The following is a 21492-nucleotide window of genomic DNA, read 5'->3' on the forward strand; positions in this document are numbered from 1 at the left end:
TGTTGGAATCTCTGTCCAAAACTCTGTATTCCTATCTTCTTCCATTTGTATCAATTTTTGACTTGTGTAAAGTCTGTTATTAGAACATAAATATTCAGTAGTGGTGTGTCCTCTTGATTAATTAGCATCTTTATCATTAAAAAATGTCTTTCTTTGTATCTTGTAATATCTTTGCTCTGAAATCTAATTTGTTAAATATTAACAATTGTGTTAGCTTAATGTATATTTTTCCATACTTTTAACCTATTTTGTTTTTATACTTAACGTGGGTTTATTATAGGCAACATATAGTTCAATCTTGCTTTTTTCTTTTAATCCAATCTGACAATTACTGCATTTTAATTGGGGTTTTTAGTCCATTTATATTTAATAGAATTACTGATGTGGTTGGTTTAATCTTCCATCTTGCTTGTTTCTCTTTGTAACACCTGTTCTTTATTCCCATTTTTCCTCTTCTCCTGCATTGTGAATATGGGTTTTTAATGATTTCATCTTGCTTCCCTTGTTGGACTATTAGTTATAGTTTCTCCTGTTTTTAGAGAGTCACAGTATATATTTTATCTTTTCAAAGTCTATTTTTTTTTTTAAGATTTTATTTATTTGCGAGAGAGAGAATGAGAGACAGAGAGCATGAGAGGGAGGAGGGTCAGAGGGAGAAGCAGACTCCCTGCTGAGCAGGGAGCCTGATGTGGGACTCGATCCCAGGACTCCAGGATCATGACCTGAGCCGAAGGCAGTCGCTTAACCAACTGAGCCACCCAGGTGCCCTCAAAGTCTATTTTTAAGTGATATTATTTTTTCTTCCTTCTTATATATTTTATATATAATACATAAATATATTTTATATATAAAATATAATTTTACTTCTTTTTTGCATGCTAATTGCTTTTGACTAGATGTTAGATAATAAAAATTTTACCTGTTGGATCCTGGGTACTTGTATGCCTATAAGTGTTTTTGAGTTTTGTATCAGGATGCAGTTTAATGACTTTGAAAGAGTTTCATTCCTTTTTTTTTTTTAAGGTGTATTTATTTATTTGAGAGAGAGAGGGAGTGGGGGGAAGAGGAAGAGGGCAGAGGGAGAAGAACATAGAGAATCTCAAGCAGATTCCCCAGTATGGAGCCTGAGGCAGGGCTCGATCTTAAGATCCTGAGATCATGACCTGAGCCAAAATCAAGAGTCAGATGCTGAACCAACTGAGCTACCCAGGTGCCCTGAAAGAGTTTGATTCTTTCAGTTCTTGCTTTTACAGTTTTGGGGCAAGACTAGAATGGCATTCATTTAGTCTTAATTTTACTCCATTACTAAGGCAAATCATTCTTAATACTCTGGCACATGCCCTGTGACTATGAGGGTTTCTCCTGAGGCTGATGGGAAAAGGAACTATTGCCAGCTATGTGTGAGCTCCAGGAATTGTTCCCTGTAATTTTTTTGGATGGTTCCTTCTGCTTAAGACCTGAGAAGATCCCTCTGCAGATGTCTACAGCTCTCTCTCTGTAGCTCCCTCCTCTCTAGTACTCTGTCCTATAGCAGCTTTAGCTGCCTTGGCCTCCTCAGACTCCCAGACCTGTCTCTTCCACTCAGCGACACTGCCAGGTTCTGCATAGACTTCCTTTCTGTACACTGTGCCCTGGAAACACTAGACAAAAATGTGGGTAACCATCGAATCACTTCATTCATTTCACATCTCTTCATTGCCTCATATTCAAGGTTAAAAATTGTGATATTGTCCAGTTTTTTAGTTGTTTCACATATGAGGGTAAATCTGGTCCCTTACTTTATCTTGGCTGAAAGTGGAAGTCTGCCGATTATTATTTTAAGCAGAAGAAGGCCTACAGCCTTCATCAGGGAGTTATGGTCTTTTCACCAAAAATCGGGAAACACTGTTCTGAGTGGATTTATAGATTATTGGTAGGGATTATTGTTGTTAGTATGGACTGTCTTACACATTTTAATTTTCATCTATTGTAGGAAGTGATATTTAAACTGTTAAAGTAATAAAAATCCTGATTCTCTACAATAAATACATAATAAATTTGGAATGCTATTTTGGCAGATGGGATGACTTAAGGTAATACAAATGGGTAGTATTGTCAGTCAAGAAATGGGCCTGAGTCAATGAAAGGTGTAAAAGGAAGAAAGTTGAAGTTTCTTTGGCTCACAAAGAAAGAAGAGAGGAGACTAGGGGAAAAAAAACAACATACAAATCAAATGAAAATTAGAATTAAAGCTTGAAAAGTACGGACAGAGATCAGTTTTACAGGTAACACACACACATAAACACACAAAGTAAGTCTGGGTGAAGAATTTAAATATATGAAGAACAACTGTAATGTCAAATAATTATGCAATTTCAAAATCTTGATAAGGGAGAAAGATGTTTTTGGGAATTTAATACAAGATCTCTTGCTTTCTTGCAACTTTTAAAAAAGAGACAAATATATTCATTATTTACCTAGTTGGGGTAATAGAGAAGTCTGTTTGACATTTATACACTTACCTGAATTTTTCTGAATATAATGGGAAGGTTTTCCATATTTTTGTCAGTGTTAACTATAAGAGGGAAGGCAGTAATTACCTGTGAATATTACCTAGTCTATAGTTATTTGTACATTTGTATTATCTTTCTAGCTATGCTTTTTCAGAAGGGGGAAGGGATCTTATTCACTTCTGAATATCTAATATTGACTACTATAGAGCATCACATAGAGGAAGTTCACTTTTTTAACAAATACTACGAAGTACCTATTAAATCCTAGGTACCACGTGGGACTTTAGGAATGCAAAGGTGAGCAGAAATTGGCTATGTGGCTGCTTTCTGCAGACCACTGGAGAAGACTAATAGTAATCAAATCATCACACAAACAAATATAAATTGAACAATAAGGAGCATAGCAGTGCATGTATGATTAAGTGACATCTCTTATATAAGCTATTTCCAAAGTGACCAATGAAGAAAATTCTATAACGTGGTGATTGAATCAGAGCTTCTAATTCTCAGTATCAGAACCTAGCCCACATTTTTAGAACCCACTTTATCTAATACTTCATACAGAATTTCCCTAAGAAATAACTTTTAAAGAAAAGAGTATACCACAGGGTACTTCACATCATGTTTTAGAACTTGGAAGCATTGTCTCTATCAGACAAAAAGAAAGGTCAGAAGGTTTCTTCATGGTCTCATGAAGGTGAATATTCTTATGGAAATGTAACAGTACTCAAAGCTATTTTGTGGGAACATGAACACCGATAATGAATATAGATATAACTCTAAACTAAATGCCAGAATAAAACAAAATTTATGAAATAAAGCATGTACTCACTCATTTACCAAATATCCATCAAACATCTACCATGTGCAAGTATGTCCCAGGCCTTGGAAACCTAGCAGTGATAGTCCCTGTGCACACGAAGGGGGTGGCATGAGGGCGGAGACATATGATAGAAAGCAAACAGACTACTCAGAGACTTCTGATTCTCTGTATCAGCAGCCTCCCACAATGGTCAAATACTTGCCTGCCCATCAAAGCAACTTGGACTCTTTATCTAACCAACAGATATCAGAAGCAAGAAATATCTCCAACTTAATGAAGTACCCTGTGCTTACTGTATTGTTGGCGTTAGTCCCATTCTCTTCTATCCTTTTCTTGACAGTTATTTTTAACCTTGTTTAGCACAGAAGACCGTATTTGCTACCTCCATCATTCTAAACAACCTACACATTCAGCAGCTAACTTAAAGAAAAGGGGAGACTTTTCCCTATCTGCAATTTATATCTACTTCTATGTATTATCTTGGGCCTCTAAGAAGTAGCCAGGGTTTTAAAGTGAAAGCTTACCTTTACCACAGAAGCAGGATAAAAATGTCTACATCTAGTCCACAGAGATCTAGTCCTGTATCCCTGATCATATGATTTCAAATAAATCCCCAAAGAAAGCCATTTTTGTCTCCTCCAAAGCAGTTTGAATGCTTCCCAAATGTCAAAGCTTCTCCAGCTGCAGATGGTTTTTATATAAGTTTTATTATGGTCACTACCATGCTTACAGACTTCAAACCATAGAGTAAAAAATAACCTCTTTTGACCTTCCCAACACTCAGAAAGAAAGAGGAAAGAAAGAAAGAAAGAAAGAAAGAAAGAAAGAAAGAAAGAAAGAAAGAAAGAAAGAAAGAAGAAAGAAAGAAAGAAAGAAAGAAAGAAAGAAAGAAAGAAAGAAAGAAGAAAACAAACACTCCAGCTAAATAGCTTCAAAACAAACAGGTCATTTCAAGAAAAGACATCCAATTATATAGACTCTGATTACTGGTAATAACTTGGAAGTCTTAAGAAATTTAACAACTTCAGCTCAAAATAATTAAACTGAACTGTTAAGGATAAAATCACCACCTAGACTCAACATAGCTACAGATGCAGAAAGAGTAAGAAGGCTTACTGATTCATTGTCCCTTCTGTTGCCAGTCCCCAATGCCAAATGAATCAGATAGCAAATATTAACGCTTTTTTAAAATTAGAATTCATAGGAGAAGGCTTTTTTTTTTTTTTTGGTCCTCTTTTTTTTTGTAGCAAGATTATTACATTTGATTTTTCAATTTTGAATCTTGGACTTTTCAAAGACATAGAACTGATAACATAAACACATAAGAAAAACTTTCCATTCCATGTATGTATGTATGTACTTCATTTATGTAAGTCAAACATGAGACTTAGGCCTTCAACTAATGGACATTGACTTCAACGTCTTTTGAGGAATGTAATCATTTTATCAATAAACCTCTTCCCTTAAGGGTATGAAGGTTTTCTGGACAAGGGCTTGTTCTATATTATTATTATTAAACAAGTCTGACTGTCACATTTATTTCTTTCATGTAGCAACAGCTTGAACTTACAATTAACTTGGAAAATTCTTAAAAGGGATCCCTACCCCTACCTTGAACACTGCATTAAAACTCAAAGAGGAAACTTGCTACCTCTCAGCAACACACCTCTATCAGAAGGAGCTCCAAGAAGGAACAGTGGAGTTTGTTGAATAAATAGTGTTGACTCATTATGTAATGAAAAGGTAAGCAGTATACTTTGTCTTTACCTTATCTGTAAAGCATACACATTGCTACATATGCTTTCAGAGTGGAAAGCCACCTTCTAACAAAATCTTCATGGGGTATTGTATGATTAAAGAATATCATTGGTGAAGGAATGATTGAAGGAATTAATGGCTTAGTTTGGTAAGATTAAGGGAAATCTTCATGTGATTTTTTTGAAAGACAGTGAGATACACTGAAACACTTCTTATTAGTAAGCAAATAAATCTCTGTGCTATGACAAAGGAAGTTTCATTGAGTGGTCGAAGATACCTATCCCTTTAGTTTGCAAAACCACTTGTAAGATGAATACATTTTCCAAGCCCTGAAATATTTTTTTTTCTGAGAAAAATTAGAGACCATTATGTTTAAAAGAAAAAAAAAATCACTCACAGACTCCTTTCCCATCTTCTTTCGTAGCCGTGTTTGCCACTGGACAGCCTGCATGACAATGGCTTCCCACCTTCTTTCAAGATTTACAATGATCAGTTGCATGGGCTGGTGGTCTGCGTTCAGATTGCAAGTCTCCCGGTCATCTAGAAGATGCTGGCATAATCGCAGGACGGAGGCCACTCCACGACGTCGCTGCTTGATTTCACCACAGAGGGACTGCAACAAAGAGAGGGATCGATTCATGGGTGTTTATAGAGCAGAAATCCCTAAAACATGAAACGCCTTCTTCCACCATAATTTCAAATTGTAGTGATATACTTGGCAATGAACAATAAGACAAGAAGGGCTCTGGTTGTCTTTAGATTGGAGACCTCCTATTGATACTCAACTAATGCCAAAGAATTTAGCTGCATCCCATTCCTCTTCCCTTTTTATACTGATTTGTCCATCTAAAATGCTGGGTCCCACCTTGACACCTAGGTGATTAACAATTTATAACTTAATGAAATAAATCATGTAGGTCATGGGAATGCCAAACAGATTGACATGCTTTGATTCCGGGTCACAGGAAACACAAAAGATAGAAAAGTGCCCCGAAAGGACATGGAATTTTCCCAAATTTACTCCTAGATTTTTTGGAGCCAAAAGTTCAGTTTTCTACTGGCTGGGAAAAAGTTAAATAAGATTGCCAAGAATTTTGATATATAACATCTATTATTGGGGGAAAAAGGGATAAGCAACATTTCTCTTCCAAAGCTTGATTAACAAAGCAATAATGTTCTGAAAACAGAAATTAGGATACCGGATTATTATTGCACTACTTGTTGGTTGCTGTTTCCTTTAATAGACATTCACACAATTTAAGAAGGATATGCATGCCTCAAAATAGCATTTTGCCCCCAGAAGCATTTGTATTGCTGCAGTGACCCTAAGCTGAACAATTCAAGCAAAATAGTGGGTACACATGTCTAAAAATATTATATCTTTTCTTTGCCTATGGATAGTGTGTGATATTCTAATTTGAAGCCTTCAGGAGAAATGATGATTATATCCACAAACATCACTGAATTACTAATCTCCTTCGACTGCTACAATTGGACTGCTCTAACAGTTAACAGATTGCTTATTAATCAACAAGGGTAAACAAGACAATGCAATTTCATTTAGTGCGAGAGTTTTAATGCCTAAAAGTATCTGTGCTTAAAATGTTAATCTAGATAAGGCTTCATTAGAAGAAGTCTTAAAATGATTAAGTGCAGTTCATTGAAATGTGCACAGAGCGGTAGTAGATCAGCAGGTGGACATTTCATACAGATGTTCTGCTTATTGATATAATACATGCTATAGCCATTTAAATGACCCTAACTCAGTAATAGCTGAAATTCTATTATTTCTGTAATGAGAGAACACTGTACCTTTAATATTTCTGAATTTTAAATAAGGTGAATGACAAATACCCAAACCTCTATTTATGGCAAAATATGACTAGGAATTTTATTATTCAATTTATACCAGTGCAGCATTTTTAGTTATGTTTCCTGAACTTACCCTTATTTATTTTCCTAGCATTCATTATCATTTTCCTACATAACTCCTGATATAACCACTAGGTCTGACAAATTTCTTTACTGATGATATTCATTTGTTCAGTGCAGAATGAAGAGGAAACCTCTGGATATTCAAAGATAAAACTTGAGGGCCGACTAAAGCAAAAAGCATTGTTTCCATCCCCTCCTCCAATACAGCTACCTCCCCACTCCTAAATGCATTCTCTCTCTTTCTCTCTGTCTCTCTCTCCCTCTCTCACACACACACACCCTTCAATTTCCTCTCTTGCTCTAGAACTTGAGCAAGTCAAACTATCAAGTCAAATTAATTCCTGCCAAATTTCGGTCCATATTAACACTTCAAAATAATAATGTAGCCAACTGAAATTGGTTGAAGTGAGTCCTGTGAATAGGAATATTGAGGATTCCATTTTTCATTTTTGTGTTGCTATAAATTTGTTTAAAATACAGGGTTAGGAAAATCAAAAGTGTTATTTCCATGCCATAAAATGGGATCTTGCAAAACTCTCTTTGCAGTTGACTAGACTAATAACTGCATTCCTCAAGCCAGCAAAAAGTCCCAATGTTTCTTAGCCAAGTGAAAATTTGCCAGGGACAGCACTAACAGTATGTGTGGGGTTAGAATGGCCTCACTGGTAACATTTACAAAGTAGCCCAAATGGGCTTCATTCACCTCACAGGCACTTTCAAAGTTCTGAAACAGGACATGTGAGATCACTAGGGGAAATTTTCATAAAGGTCATTGGCCATAATTTTTTTATGAGTATCTAGAATGTATCCAGTATTTAAGTAACCAGATGATCCCCAACTCACATCTTAATGTGAGTCAGTCCAGGTAGTTTAAAAACCATGAAAGCTGTTTTTGATATTCAGTATCAGATTTGATGGGATGTTAACATTCACTATCTAATTTTTGGATCTTCACAATCTTACAATTTTTTTTTACTTTAAATATCCAAAGAACTTAGTCTATATCCTGGATTGATAATTTATCCTATATGCACACAGGGAAATAACAGTACTTTGAAAAGGAGGTGAAAATTGAGAATTTTAAATGGTCAACATATTTTTTGACACTTTTTTATATCTAGGAGATATAACTGATAAAATAACATTCTTCTATATATATGGGTTTCCATGACAACCATTAAAATATACATATTTATTTATAATCACAAACACATACTAAATAAAGATTTTTTTTTAATTTATTTATTTGAGAGAGAGAAAGAGAGAGAGAGCATGAGAGGAGGGAGGTTCAGAGAGAGAAGCAGACTCCCTGCCGAGCAGGGAGCCCGATGCGGGACTCGATCCTGGTACTCCAGGATCATGACCTGAGCCGAAAGCAGTCGCTTAACCAACTGAGCCACCCAGGCACCCCAAACACATACTAAATAAAACCAATGCATTTGCTGGCAATGTTTCTTAGAATCAGTAGCTTACATTATTTCCATGATAAACTATGCACAGAGAAATGTTAAATATAACTATACAGGAACAAGTAAGTATTGTAACTATTTCTAGCTTACATTTTCAGAGGAAAGTACTTTAAAACAGAAACCCAAACTAAACAATCTAAGACAGACGCTGAAATAAGATAAACTCATCCCTGTCTCTCAGACCTCCTCAAATGTACCCTACACCTTCCATCTGCTAGGCACTGTTTCAGGCACTGAGGCTTCAAAAAGGAGCAAGTTACTGCTCCTTCTCTCAAGGAGCTGAGAGTCTGTGGAAGGTGGACGATACAAGTAAGTGTGGTAATGAGAGTAATGAATGTAGAGAGAGACAATTTAACAGAAGTTCGTGCAAGTTGCTATTGGAGGAGTTGGTGAAATCTTCAGGGAAACAACGTTGAGCCAGATGGTCTAAGCTGAATGGTTGCAGTTCTCAAGACAGAAGGGTCGGGAAGCAAGTGTCCTGGGGCTATGGGGGCACCTAGAGTGTCAGGGAGAAGAGACAATGAAGCAGCTGGACGGGAAGTAAGGAACAGAAAAGTTTGGAATACTTTTCATTATTGTCAGTTTGGAAGCATTTTCCTTGATATCTCATGAGATCATGTTGGTTCCCAAGCATAGTCATACTGCGTTCACAGAAAAGTACAGAGATAAGAAGAGTCAAAGGAAATCTAAAAAGAAAGAGAAAATCTCCACTAATGATCAATATGTCTAAGAAAGAGATTCCAAATGCTTTTGTATGTAGTTGTCCTATTATTTGGTAACTGTTAGGCAATTTCTTCTTACAAGACTACCTCTGTTAGTACAGAGGTCTTTGTCTTGTATCACTTCAGAATTCAGTTGTTGGAATATGGTTTGGGTGTGCTTCATTTAAATTTCTGATGAACTTTTTATTTGCTTTATTTTACATTTCTACTCAATTTCTTCATGTTATTAAAAAGGCAGGTTGGCTATGAGAAATGTTCTAGAAAAGTAAAATTTTAAATTTCGAAGTCAATTTTTTTTTCTTTTACAATAATCGGATCTCCAACCCTCTAAACATCTTTTTGGACGTGCTGCAATAGCGTTGCCAACAGGCGGGAGGTTTTTATATCACACTTATAAACTGTCAATCTGGTTTTCAATTCATCAATGGTGATGCAAAGGAGCGTTTTTGGTTTATCTGGGGGGTTTTCTTTCCTTTTTTTTTTTTTTAATGGGGGTTTTTCTTTTTCCTCTCCTTTCTCTGTCAACCTTTTTGACTGTTTAAAGCACTCTATTATTAAGCCAAATGTGATGTGACATCACTTTTGACACTGGCTTCAGTTTAACACTATGAAAGGTAAGACTTCCAATATTGGTATTTTATTTTTCATTATATATTAAACATAAACATATATATACACACACACACATATATACATATTGTACAACATGATTATAATTTTCTTGCATACCCGTATTCTTGACATTAAACAATAATGTCATCTACTATCACAAAAGGATATAAATAAGTTTACAATCAAAGAACTATAATTAGACCAAAACCCAATTGCGCAATAAGTAAAATGTAAGAACCAAATAGAGAAAAGAGAGGTGAGGAAGAAAATACAATTTTAAAACTACCAAAACTAAGCATATGTTAAAAACAGAGAGAGAAAAACTCTGAGAAAACTCCAAAGCAATTTGTCTCTATATATCTTACATAATTATATTCAGCAGGTTAATGTAACATCATTAGGTAGGTCAATCTGAACAAAGTGATAGGACTTCAGGTGATCTGTCAACTAAAAACCATTTACAAAGCAATGCCATTTTTAAAGTCAAACATAACTTTATTTTCTATTTTTTTTAAAAGATTTTATTTATTTATTTGACAGAGAGAGACACAGTGAGAGAGGAGACACAAGCAGGGGGAGCGGGAGAGGGAGAAGCAGGCTTCCTGCGGAGCAGGGAGCCCGATGCGGGGCTCGATCCCAGGACCCTGGGATCATGACCTGAGCTGAAGGTAGACGCTTAACGACTGAGCCACCCAGGCACCCCTAAACATAACTTTATTTTCTAGATTGATCAATTGTTTAACAATATCTATTGAGTATGCCCTCTCTGTGGCAAGCACAGTAAAGAAGTTTCAACCTGCAAATATGGATACATACCTGCCTTTGATCTAGTTAGAGTAAGGAAATAACAGAGAGAGGGGAAAAAAGTGAAAAAGACAGGCAAGTTCTTCTGGTTTAAATATTCACAAGTAAATAGCTCCATCTCCTGTGGCAAGGGTTTCCCACACTTTTTCAAGTGTTTTTCTTCTTTTTTGCACTTTCTGTATTTTACCATTTTAATTTCATGAGGCGGGCAGTGGTTTTCTCTTCATCTGCTACCTGTGACTAGATGTGTGGAGCAAAGGTTCTCAGAGAGTGTTCCCCGGGCCAAGCAGCATCAGCCTCACCCATGAACTGGGAAATGCCAATTCTCTAGTGCCTCTCCACATGTTCTGAAACTGCAGCTTGGGGATAGGCCCCAATGAGCTATGGTTTAACAGACACCACAGGTGTTTGTTTGAAAACACTGGCCTACAGGAAATGGAGGAACTTTGTTTTACAGATAAGAGAATTAATCCAGTTGAGCAGATTTTTTTTTTTAGAAGTATAAAATGGAAGTTACAAGTTCTAATTCTGAAGTCACACTGTTAGCCAAGTGCCTAGAGACCACGCCCATTTGGTGATCAGTTATTTTTTTAATTGTTACTGAATTACTGAAAGAAAATGAATGAATGAATCAATCAATGAATAGATCTTTTTGACTAGAGGTATCTTTATATTATTAGTACTTGCTTGATGATCTTCAGGAATTTTCAATATAATTATTAAGAATGATAATAATGGGGGCGCCTGGGTGGCACAGTTGGTTAAATGTTGGACTCTTGGTTTCAGCTCAGGTCGTGATCTCAGGGTCTTGAGATCAAGCCCCATGCTGAGGCTCTGTGCTGAGCATGGCGTCTGCTTAAGATTCTCTCTCCCTCTCCCTCTGCCCCACTGCATTCTCTCTCTAAAATAAATAAATAATTAAATCTTAAAAAAAAAAGAATGATGATATATTAGGTTCTTTGAATACCTATTTGATATTTTTATTTTTTATTAATTTATTAATTAATCCTTTTTATTAATTTTATCAAATTAGTCACTTAGTAATGAATGACTAATACACATGGCATTGTGCTAAATTAAATAGAAGCTTCTCTCAGAAAGTGTATATAGTGAAACAAAACCATGATGATTATTTGGAAGGCACAAGGCATCAGATGCAGGGAATGTTAATGCTGCAGCCATGGTCTAATAAGAACATACAGCAGATGGGGAAAATGAGAGGCAAGACTGTACCTCTGTGAGTCTTCAAAAGACGCTTTTAACTAGTTGATTCGGGATTATTATTTTGGGGCAAGGTTGACAGAGATCATATGATAGTATTTCTCATAGTAATAAATATTTATTAAGTATCAATTAGGTGCCAAACTCCATACTTTTCATTATAGGATTGGAATTGGTAAATAAGAGGAATATAATAAGATGTGGTACCTGTTTTTAAGTGCCTGTGATTTGGCTGTCAAGAGAAGACTCTGCCTCCTCAAAGTAAAAAAAAAAAAAGGCAAAGGTTTTTGATAAGACCTAACCCATCAGGTTGTTGTAAGTTTTAAATGAAGTAAACACAGGAGTAAATCTTCATTACTTGTGGATAGGCAATGTTTTTTTAGATAGGACATCTAAAGCAGAAGTGACTTCTGACTTCTTAGGCAATGATTTCTTAGATATGACACCAAGAGTACAAGTGACTTTTGGACAACTTAACCAAAATTAAAAACTTTTGGTCTTCAAATGACACCATAAGAAAAAATGGAAAAACAACCCACAGAATGGGAAGCAATATCCGAAAATCCTTCATCTGATAAAGGATTTGTATCCAGAATATATAAAGAATACTTAAAATTCAATAATATAAAGATAAGTAACCCCATTTTTAAAATGGGCAAAGTATTAAATAGACATTTCTTCAAGGAAAACATACAACTGGCCAATAAACATATGGAAAAATATTCATCATCTGTAGACATCAGGGAAATGCAAATCTAAACCACAACTACATACCACTTCACCTGCACTATGATTTTAGCACTAGGCTAAAATAAAAAAGACAGAAATCACAATATTGGCAAGGATATAAGGAAATTGGAATCCTCATGAACTGTTGGTGGGATTGCAAAGTAGTGCCATTCACTTTGGAAAATAGTATGACATTTCCTCAAAAAGTTAAACATAGAATTACCATATGGTCCAGCAATTTCTCTTCTAGGTAAATGCCCAGAAGAATTGAAAACATACAACCATACAAATATCCATAACCACATTATTCATAATAGCCAAAAAGTAGAAACAACCCAAGTATCTATCAATGGATGAGTGGATAAAAAAAATGTAGTATATCCATACAATGGAATATTATTTGGCAATAAAAAGGAATAAAAGGGCCCTTGCCTGGTTCAGTCAGTGCAGCATGTGACCCTTGATCTCAGCATCATGAGTTGTGAGATTGAGCCCTGTGTTGGGCTCCGGCTCAGCGGGGAGTCTGCTTGGGATTCTCTCCCTCTTCCTCTGCCCCTCCCCCCATGCTCTCTCTCAAATAAATAAATCTTAAAAAAAAAAAAAGTAATGGCTATAAAATTCCCTAGGATGGAGTCATAACTACAAACCTATAAATCTCAGTCACCAAATAAGACATTCTGCTATATGATAAAAATAATACAGTGCTGTTTTTAATATAGCTCTCCTACTTCTAGAAATATCATAAAACATAAACAGAAAAGTGTACATAGAAGAGCATGGATGTGGAAAAGGAGTTGAAGAAAATGTGGAAATTAAAGAATGTTAGTTAAGTCTAATTACTGCAGTGGTGAGTTTCATTTACCATCATATACATCTTATGAAATTGTAATCTATTGTGTTGTTGGTGTCAGGAGAAAAATGAGAAACATGACCTATCAATGTACTTCATGTACTTCACCAAAGATCATTCTAAGTTGGCTATATGTATATGAACAAACACAAAATTTTTAAAACATTATGTTCTCCTCAAATATTTAGTCAAGGATTTACTTGGCTGCAAAATAATAACCAACAACCATTGAAGCTTATTAAATTGCTAGTGTACTATTCTGAGTATTTTCTTAGTTATTTTTCACTAATCTCATATATTAATGACAAACATTATTTGTGTATTTCTGTCTGCTATGTATTTTGTTAGGTATTTTATATGTATTGGCTCATTTAATCCTCACAACAGTACTATGAGATACATATTATTGCCATGTGCCTATTTTACAAACAAGGAAATAGAGACAGAGAGGCTAAGTAACTGACCAGAGCTAATGCAGCTAATAAGCAGCAAAGGCAGGATGCTAACCCACGCAACCTGAATCCCAAGCCAATTCGTAAAAGCATTATCTACATTTCCTTTCATAAGAGAGCTGAAGAGGCTTGTAAAATTTCTCCATTTTCAGACTATTCTGGTCCCTGATTTCCAACCAGATGTAGCCATAGCCATAAAGTTACTGTTGAAAACACAGCCAACAAGTTCTTCAGTATACCTTTCAGGGGTCTATCTTATACCCATTTCTAGGCCATTGTTAAAAATTAGTAATCTATGTAATTCTTAAACCCAGGGTGGTTGTGATAGCAGAGATGGAAAAAATACTAATTCATTCACTGAACAAGTGTTTATTGAACACCTATTATAATGGGCACTGTTCTGAGTGTTTGAGATGCATCTGTGAACAAAAGAGATGAACTTTCTACCCACAAGGACCTCACATTCCACCAGACAGTGGAGGATAATCTCTCTTCTGAGAAAAATGTAGGTTATATAAATAATCAAAAAGAGATCGAACAAAAGTAGGAAACATTCATTAGGCAAATGATCATCCAAGTTTCCAGCAGCGGGTCAGCAGATCTTTTGGTCCTGATGGCTCCATTCTTGAGCCAATTATGTGCTTACCTTAACCATATCTAGTATATAAGTATTGCAAATAAGACTTTCCATCCAGGAATTGTAAAGAGGTAATTCGTCAAAACAGCAAAAAAATTAAAATACCTCAAGTGAGGTATGAATGATGACATCTGCATATTTTAACTGATTCCAAACTTAAAAGACAACATCAGCCGATATAGGAACTCAGCTCAGTTGCAAACCCTGGGACTTAATCTATATTGAAGCTAAATATTCTATAAGCATTCAGTGAAGTGCAAAAAATAGCAATTGAAAAATGACATGATTAAATGGCACGACATGCAATCATTTGCTCTCAATTATATCAATGTATCTTCTTCATTTCTAGGAGTCAGGCAGAAATATTGTTTTTTAAATGCCTCTATTAAATTGGTCACCAATAATAAAATAGATGAGAGTCCTAATAAGCTCATTTACATAACATACATCATACACTACAAAACTATTCTCTCCAAACAGTTTTGCTCATATATTTGTCTCCTGGTTGTCATGAGTCTTTGCTACATGAGCAGATTTCAAAAGCATAATTCTGCCTTCAGAACCATTTGTAGAAAAACGTTTATGAAACTTTTCTAGTTAACCCTTGGCAGGATCCTTATTGCTAATTATGGAAAAGGTATTGATATAATATCTTGGCTGTCACATTTTATTATGGTGATGGTAGAAGCAGAATCTAGGTCTGACATTTTGGAAATACCATCTAATTGCAAGTTAGAAACAGAGAATGACAGTTTTAAGTAGATTATAACTTCTTTCAAAATAACAAACTGGTTTATTTAATGTAAAAGCTGGATTTTAAAAACAGCATTAAAGACTCCTGAATTGGTTTACCAAGCACATCTCTATCAGCTTCTTGAAGAAGGTCTGGGATGTGTGCCAAAATAGTTTCAAAACTGTACATGACAATATAAGTCTAGATTCTAACACCAAATGATTTCTTATAACCATTTAAAATCAAAATATTTCCAGTGAATACTTCTATTTTTTAAGAAAAATCATCTCCCCTCTGGGGCGCCTGGGTGGCTCAGTTGGTTAAGCGACTGCCTTCGGCTCAGGTCATGATCCTGGAGTCCCTGGATCGAGTCCCGCATCGGGCTCCCTGCTCGGCAGGGAGTCTGCTTCTCCCTCTGACCCTCCCCCATCTCATGCTCTCTCTATCTCATTCTCTCTCTCAAATAAATAAATAAAATCTTTAAAAAAAAAAAAAAGAAAAATCATCTCCCCTCTGTTCATCTGGGCAGCAGACGATTGAGGTCCAAAGACCAGTCACCTTAACCTCCATAGCCTAAATAACCTGACCTTTGACTTAGAAAAAAATCTAACTTCTTGCAATCTAGCATCCTCACCAATGAAGCTGAATCATTAAGGGCCACCAGGACTACTAGTTAATACTGCAAATTTTTGGATGAATGGTGTCATCAAGGGAAAAGCTAATCATTCTTTTACAAACACTCATTTGATGTTTTAATTGTTTGTACTTTCATGTGTTGAAAATTTTAAATTATATTTGGAAAGGAGTATTTCTATTTCTATTAGCTATTTTTTTTTTAGCTGTGGACTAAAATATAATAACCATTCTAAAATTGCAGACCCTCACTGTGTTATTCCATGAAAGTTGTTGTTATCCCTGTGTGGTATTCTTTAATTTTTTTTGTGACTTTCCCTCCATTAGGTTAAGTACTTTTAAATATGTTTGTTTTTAAGAATCAAGCTCAGTGGTCATGTGCTTAGTTCATATTCACATGTAATTAGTAATTTGTTATATACTTCCTTTTCTAAATTAAAAACACTATTAAAATTCCAGACATACAAAACAATATGAAGATTAAGTTACTCTAAAGAAAACTGTAATAGCTTACAGATTGCTTGTATCATTACTAAAATGCCGGTATCTATTACAGAGTCTCCCTGGAATAAAGAATGCACTTTGGCAATAATCTTTTAAAAACATGTCCATTATTGTTAAGATGCTAAACTAGTCTGCAATTATAGGAAGGTAACTTTTAGCAATAAGGGGGAAAGGGTGCTGGATATAAATGCAACTTAGCCATTATACTACAAAATACCTTTTCTTAAAATTCCAGAATCACTCTTTTCATAAGCAGATAAGGCATTAATTGCCATTTATTTTTACATTATTATATTTTGAAATCTATTTACAACACCCACTGTGCTTTTTATCTCTATTAGATTCCATGGGAATCATTTCAAAGTAATTCTGGGGAATGAATAAGGGTGATTTTCCTCCTCTAGATTATCTGCTGATCCCAGCTACCTGAACTCATCTGTGCGTTTAATGAATGTTGGGTATTCACCGGCCAGGTCAAAGGAATATTCAGGACAGTCTTGAGGAGAGAAAGAAAAGAATTCTATGTGACAAGGTACAGCACAATACGCCCATTAGGCTAAATCCATAAGAGAAGGATCATCGTAAAGATCATACCCGGAGAATGAAATAGCAAGAAAAAGCAAGGAAAAAGAAAGTGAGAGAACACAGAAGCAAGGATGGCCTAAGAGGAGTTTCCAGGGATAGTGTGGAACACATAGGAGAGGACAGATTATTGAACTAAGTGGTTTCATGACTCACTCAGCTCTGTTGCATGGTATTTTTCTAGCTCTCTCATCTATACACAGCTGACTATTCCTTACCCCTCTCCTCTATCAAACCCTATTTTCCCAAATTTATCTCTGAGTAACATATTGTTTATTTCCTATGAAGCCACCCTTGGAACTTGTTAAAAAGCTCAGAGTGTTACTTGAAGTATAACAACTAGGAATTGGTATTTTAGGGAAGTATTCCTGTTATTCCAGAATCCTATAGGTGGTAAATAAATGAATTCAAGAACACTTGGGACACAATAAGAATGCAGGAAGAGAGTGAGGCTTTGGGGAATAACACCACTAAAATGGAGGAAAATGATACTAGGGACAAAAAGTCAACACTGGAAAGACCCTTCTGTTCACTTATTTACTTCTCCCTGACCTGGAAGAGACTGAGGTATAAACAGCTCTAAAACTTCGTATTTCTGACTTTATTTTTATAGCATCTAAATAGGGCATTTTCTTATGAGTTTGGATCACTAGGAATTTGCTTCTTAGCTCTTTGTTTTGCTTTTGTGGTGGAAACCCAGGGCAATTCTACTCCTTTTCACCAGTTTTCAGTATTCCCAGATGTGCAGTAATACTAACTACACTCTCAGGGTCATTTAGAAGTTTAACTAACATATAACAGCAAAACACTCCTCAACCATTATATTAGGTAGTAGAGAGATGCTGACTAAATATTAGCCAACTGGTAAACTGCTATGATGATTATTTAGCTCTAAGCAATATTTCAGAATCTTGTGAAAAGGAAATATAATAAGAACTTCATTCTTTAAACATTCCCATAGCTAAAATATAAAGCAGAGTCCAGGAGAAATTTTTGAGAGCATTTTCTTGAATAAAGTTAATTCTCATTTTAGAGGATTCTGTTTTCATTACTTCTGAGACACCACATCTCTCTCCTATTTGCTCCCTAAAAGATGACCGAATATACTGGGGGGTAGTGCCTTCATTCATCCCAACTAATATTTTGGCAGCAAGGTAGAATATACGTCATCTGAGCATGAAGGTGTTCCAGTTGAACATCTGAGAAGCAACTTGGATTGAGGGAAAAAAACACAACTTAGAGTCTTCTCCTAGTTTGGCAATAACTAGTTGTGTGATCTCAAGTAAATCATGTAACTTTTATGTGCCCTCAATACCCTTTCTCTACAATGCAATGATCCTTTAGCTTTTAAGATCTTCTGGCATCAGATTATTACATAAGCTTATTCTGTTAAGTGATAGGAAAAAGATCATGTGGTGGTCTACAATGGACTTGTAAAAAAATAGTAAAATACAACTCTGAATATCTCTCAAATCAGTTGCAAGTTGACTCTCATTTTCTCTGGTGAAATTCTAGTGGTGAAAGAATAATTTCATTTTGTCTATCATTTTTATTTATTTTCCTTTCACTGTCCTGAACTGTAGGAAACTACTTTAATTGGACAAGTGTTTTGTTGTAGTCATTTGTATGAGTCAACCTTGCTTGGCCTCAGATTCTGCTCACATATTCTGTTCATGTTCTAACATCTTCAAAATCTAACTCCAAAAATCTTTATAGTGAGAACCACTAAGTAAAGCACACAAAATTGAAAAGTTGACTTCCATTGTTGCTTTCATAAAGCTGTGAAGTCCGTTGCACCAATGTTTTATTGAGAGTTAAGATGGCATGGTTGAATGGATATCCATTGGCTCTCTTGCTGGTAGTCTTGGCTGTCAGATAAAGGAATGAATGGGTCTCGAAACATCCTTCCAATTCCTAAAAGTCATTTCTTCTGTCATGACAGAAGGGCAATAGAGAAGAACATTTTGAGAAAAGGAGGAGAGCATGAGGGAAAGGAAGAACCTGATTTACCACCTATCCTGCACTTCTCAAAGGAACTTCTAAAACCAGACCTGCTGATCCATTTTTACACTTATCCTCATGACATTAAATTCAAAAAGAAAGAAAAATATCCTTGGGGAAGAGAATGAAATATTCTAAATGTATAGGATATAAGTTAGGATTTAATCAACAGTTTAGAGCATCAATGAATTTAAGAGAGATAAGTTAGGCTATTTTTTTTCCAGATGGGAATAATGATTTATGCCTCCATCCTATCTTAGAGAGGTTTTGGGAAGATTAATGAGCTAATGTGTCTAAAGCTCTTTAAGCTCCTCACATGGAGGTACAACATAAACAGAAGGTGAAAATGAGAGCAAACTCAACACTGAGTTGAACTCCTGAGAGTAAAGCCCCTGGAAATGAAAAGCTGTTGCAGGTCAAGATGGTAAGTCTCTGAATTCCAATACCAAAGGAGCCTTGGTTTATTGTCATATGTATTTTTAATACTCTTTAAAATAGGACTTCATAGTATTAATAAGCATTTCTACATTTCCTATTAATCACAATGTCCCTTGTAATGATCATTTTTTATTTCTACTCACCAAATGAGATAGGCTTAAAATTGAGTTGTGAGAATTGCAAAGACATTGGTATTAACTCGTATGAAATCATTGGTTTGGTATTATTGGACAATGGCCTGGATTAGGATTCAGGAAATGTGGGCTGCAATCTGGCTCTGGTTGTGTGGTCATTTAATATATCAGAGACTTGTTTTTTTGTTTTTTTTTTTTCCTTTGGAATAAGAAGGTTGAGCTAGCTAAGTGATCTCAGGTCCCGTCTCGTGATAAAGTCTGCAATCGGCTAGTACTTCTTGAGTATCTAGTGACTCTAAGGTACATTGTCTATGGTACTATGAAGGGTATGCAAAACAAATATTTTAAGATAGTCCTACTTTTAAAAAGTTTATACTCAAAACAACAATGACATATCACCACATATCTATTAGAATGGCCAAAATTCAAAACACTGACAACACAAAATGCAGAAGAGGATGTGGAAAAAGGACTCTTATTCAATGCTGGTGGGAATGCAAAATGGTACGAGCACTTTGGAAGACAATTTGGTAGTTTCTTACAAAACTAAATATATTCTTTTTTTATTATTATTATGTTATGTTAGTCACCATATAGTACATGATTAGTTTTTGATGTAGTGTTCCATGATTCATTATTTGCATATAACACCCAGTGCTCATTACAATAGGTGCCCTCCTTAATACCCATCACTGGGTTACCCCATCCCCTCACCCCCCTCCCCTCTGAAAATTCAAATCAAAGCCACATTGAGATACCTCCTTGCCCCAGTTAGAATGGAAAAATTAACAAGGCAGGAAACAACAAATGTTGGCAAGGATGTGGAGAAAGGGGAACCCTCTTACACTGTTGGTGGGAATGCAAGCTGGTACAGCCACTTTGGAAAATAGTATGGAGGTTCCTCAAAAAGTTAAAAATAGAGCTATCCTATGACCCAGCAATTGCACTACTAGGTATTTACCCCAAAGATACAGTTGCAGTGAAAAATTAAACATCCTCTTAATCATACAATCCAGCAGTCGTGCTCCTTGGTATTTACCCAAAGGAGCCGAAAACTTATGTCCACACAAGAACCTGCATATGGATATTTATAGTAGCTTTATTCATAACTGCCAAAACTTGGAGGCAACCAAGATGTCCTTCAGTAGGTGAATGGATTAATAAACTATGTTATAATCAGACAATAGGATATTATTCAGTGCTAAAAAGAAATGAGCTATCAAGCCATGAAAAAGACATAGAAGAATTTTAAATGCATATTACTAAGTGGAAGAGGTCAATCTGAAAAGGCACATACTGTATGATTCCAACCATACAACATTCTGGAAAAGGCAAAACTATGCAGAGTAAAAAGACTGCCAGGGTTTGGGGCAAGGGGCTAGGGGTGAGGAATGAATCTGCAGAGCACAGATTTTTAGGGCAGTGAAAATACTTGGTATGATAAACCATAATGACAGATACATGTCATTATACAGTTGTTTAGACCCACAGAATATAAGCATCAAGTGAACTGTAATACAAACTATGAACTTTGAGTGATCATGATACATCATTGCAGGTTCATCAGTTGTGACAAACGTACCACTCTGGTGGGGGAAGTTGATCATGGGGGAAGCTGTGCATGTGTGGGGGTAGGGAGTATAATGGGACATCTCTGTACCTTTCCCTCAATTTTCCTATGAACCTCAAATTGCTCTAAAAGAAATAGAAAATAAAAAAAAGTTTACACTCTAGTTTGTTGCAAAGACACATAGATTCCTACCTATACACACTAGGATAACATTTAAATAAGCACAGGTCTCTAGGCACATGCACATACTATTCTGTTCACTCTTCCCCTCCTTCACTTCAGATCTCAATTCACTCATTCTAGGAATTTCCTTGCCCCTCCCCAGGACACTATGTTAATTCCTACCACATTCTATTCTATTTGCCTGTTGACTTGTTACTATCCCCCTTAAGC

The 21492-nt window shown here is 35.8% G+C and overlaps 1 protein-coding gene across 4 annotated transcripts in view; it reads right to left on the minus strand.

The window, feature by feature from the left end:
- The window catches only part of AKAP6 (A-kinase anchoring protein 6), a 462110-nt gene that overhangs the window by 48685 nt on the left and 391933 nt on the right, over positions 1–21492 (minus strand). For all 4 annotated transcript variants that reach the window (XR_014148538.1, XM_081830653.1, XM_081830651.1 and 1 more), the window contains one exon: positions 5471–5686. Coding sequence is in view for 3 of the 4 variants with exons in the window: in XM_081830653.1 (XP_081686779.1) it covers positions 5471–5686 (216 nt within the window). In the remaining variant the exon portion in view is untranslated. The remainder of the gene's footprint in view (positions 1–5470; positions 5687–21492) is intronic.

Source organism: Leptonychotes weddellii, chromosome 9 (genome assembly GCF_054177405.1).
Source record: "Leptonychotes weddellii isolate Sample4059 chromosome 9, ASM5417740v2, whole genome shotgun sequence".
Lineage (NCBI taxonomy): Eukaryota > Metazoa > Chordata > Mammalia > Carnivora > Phocidae > Leptonychotes > Leptonychotes weddellii.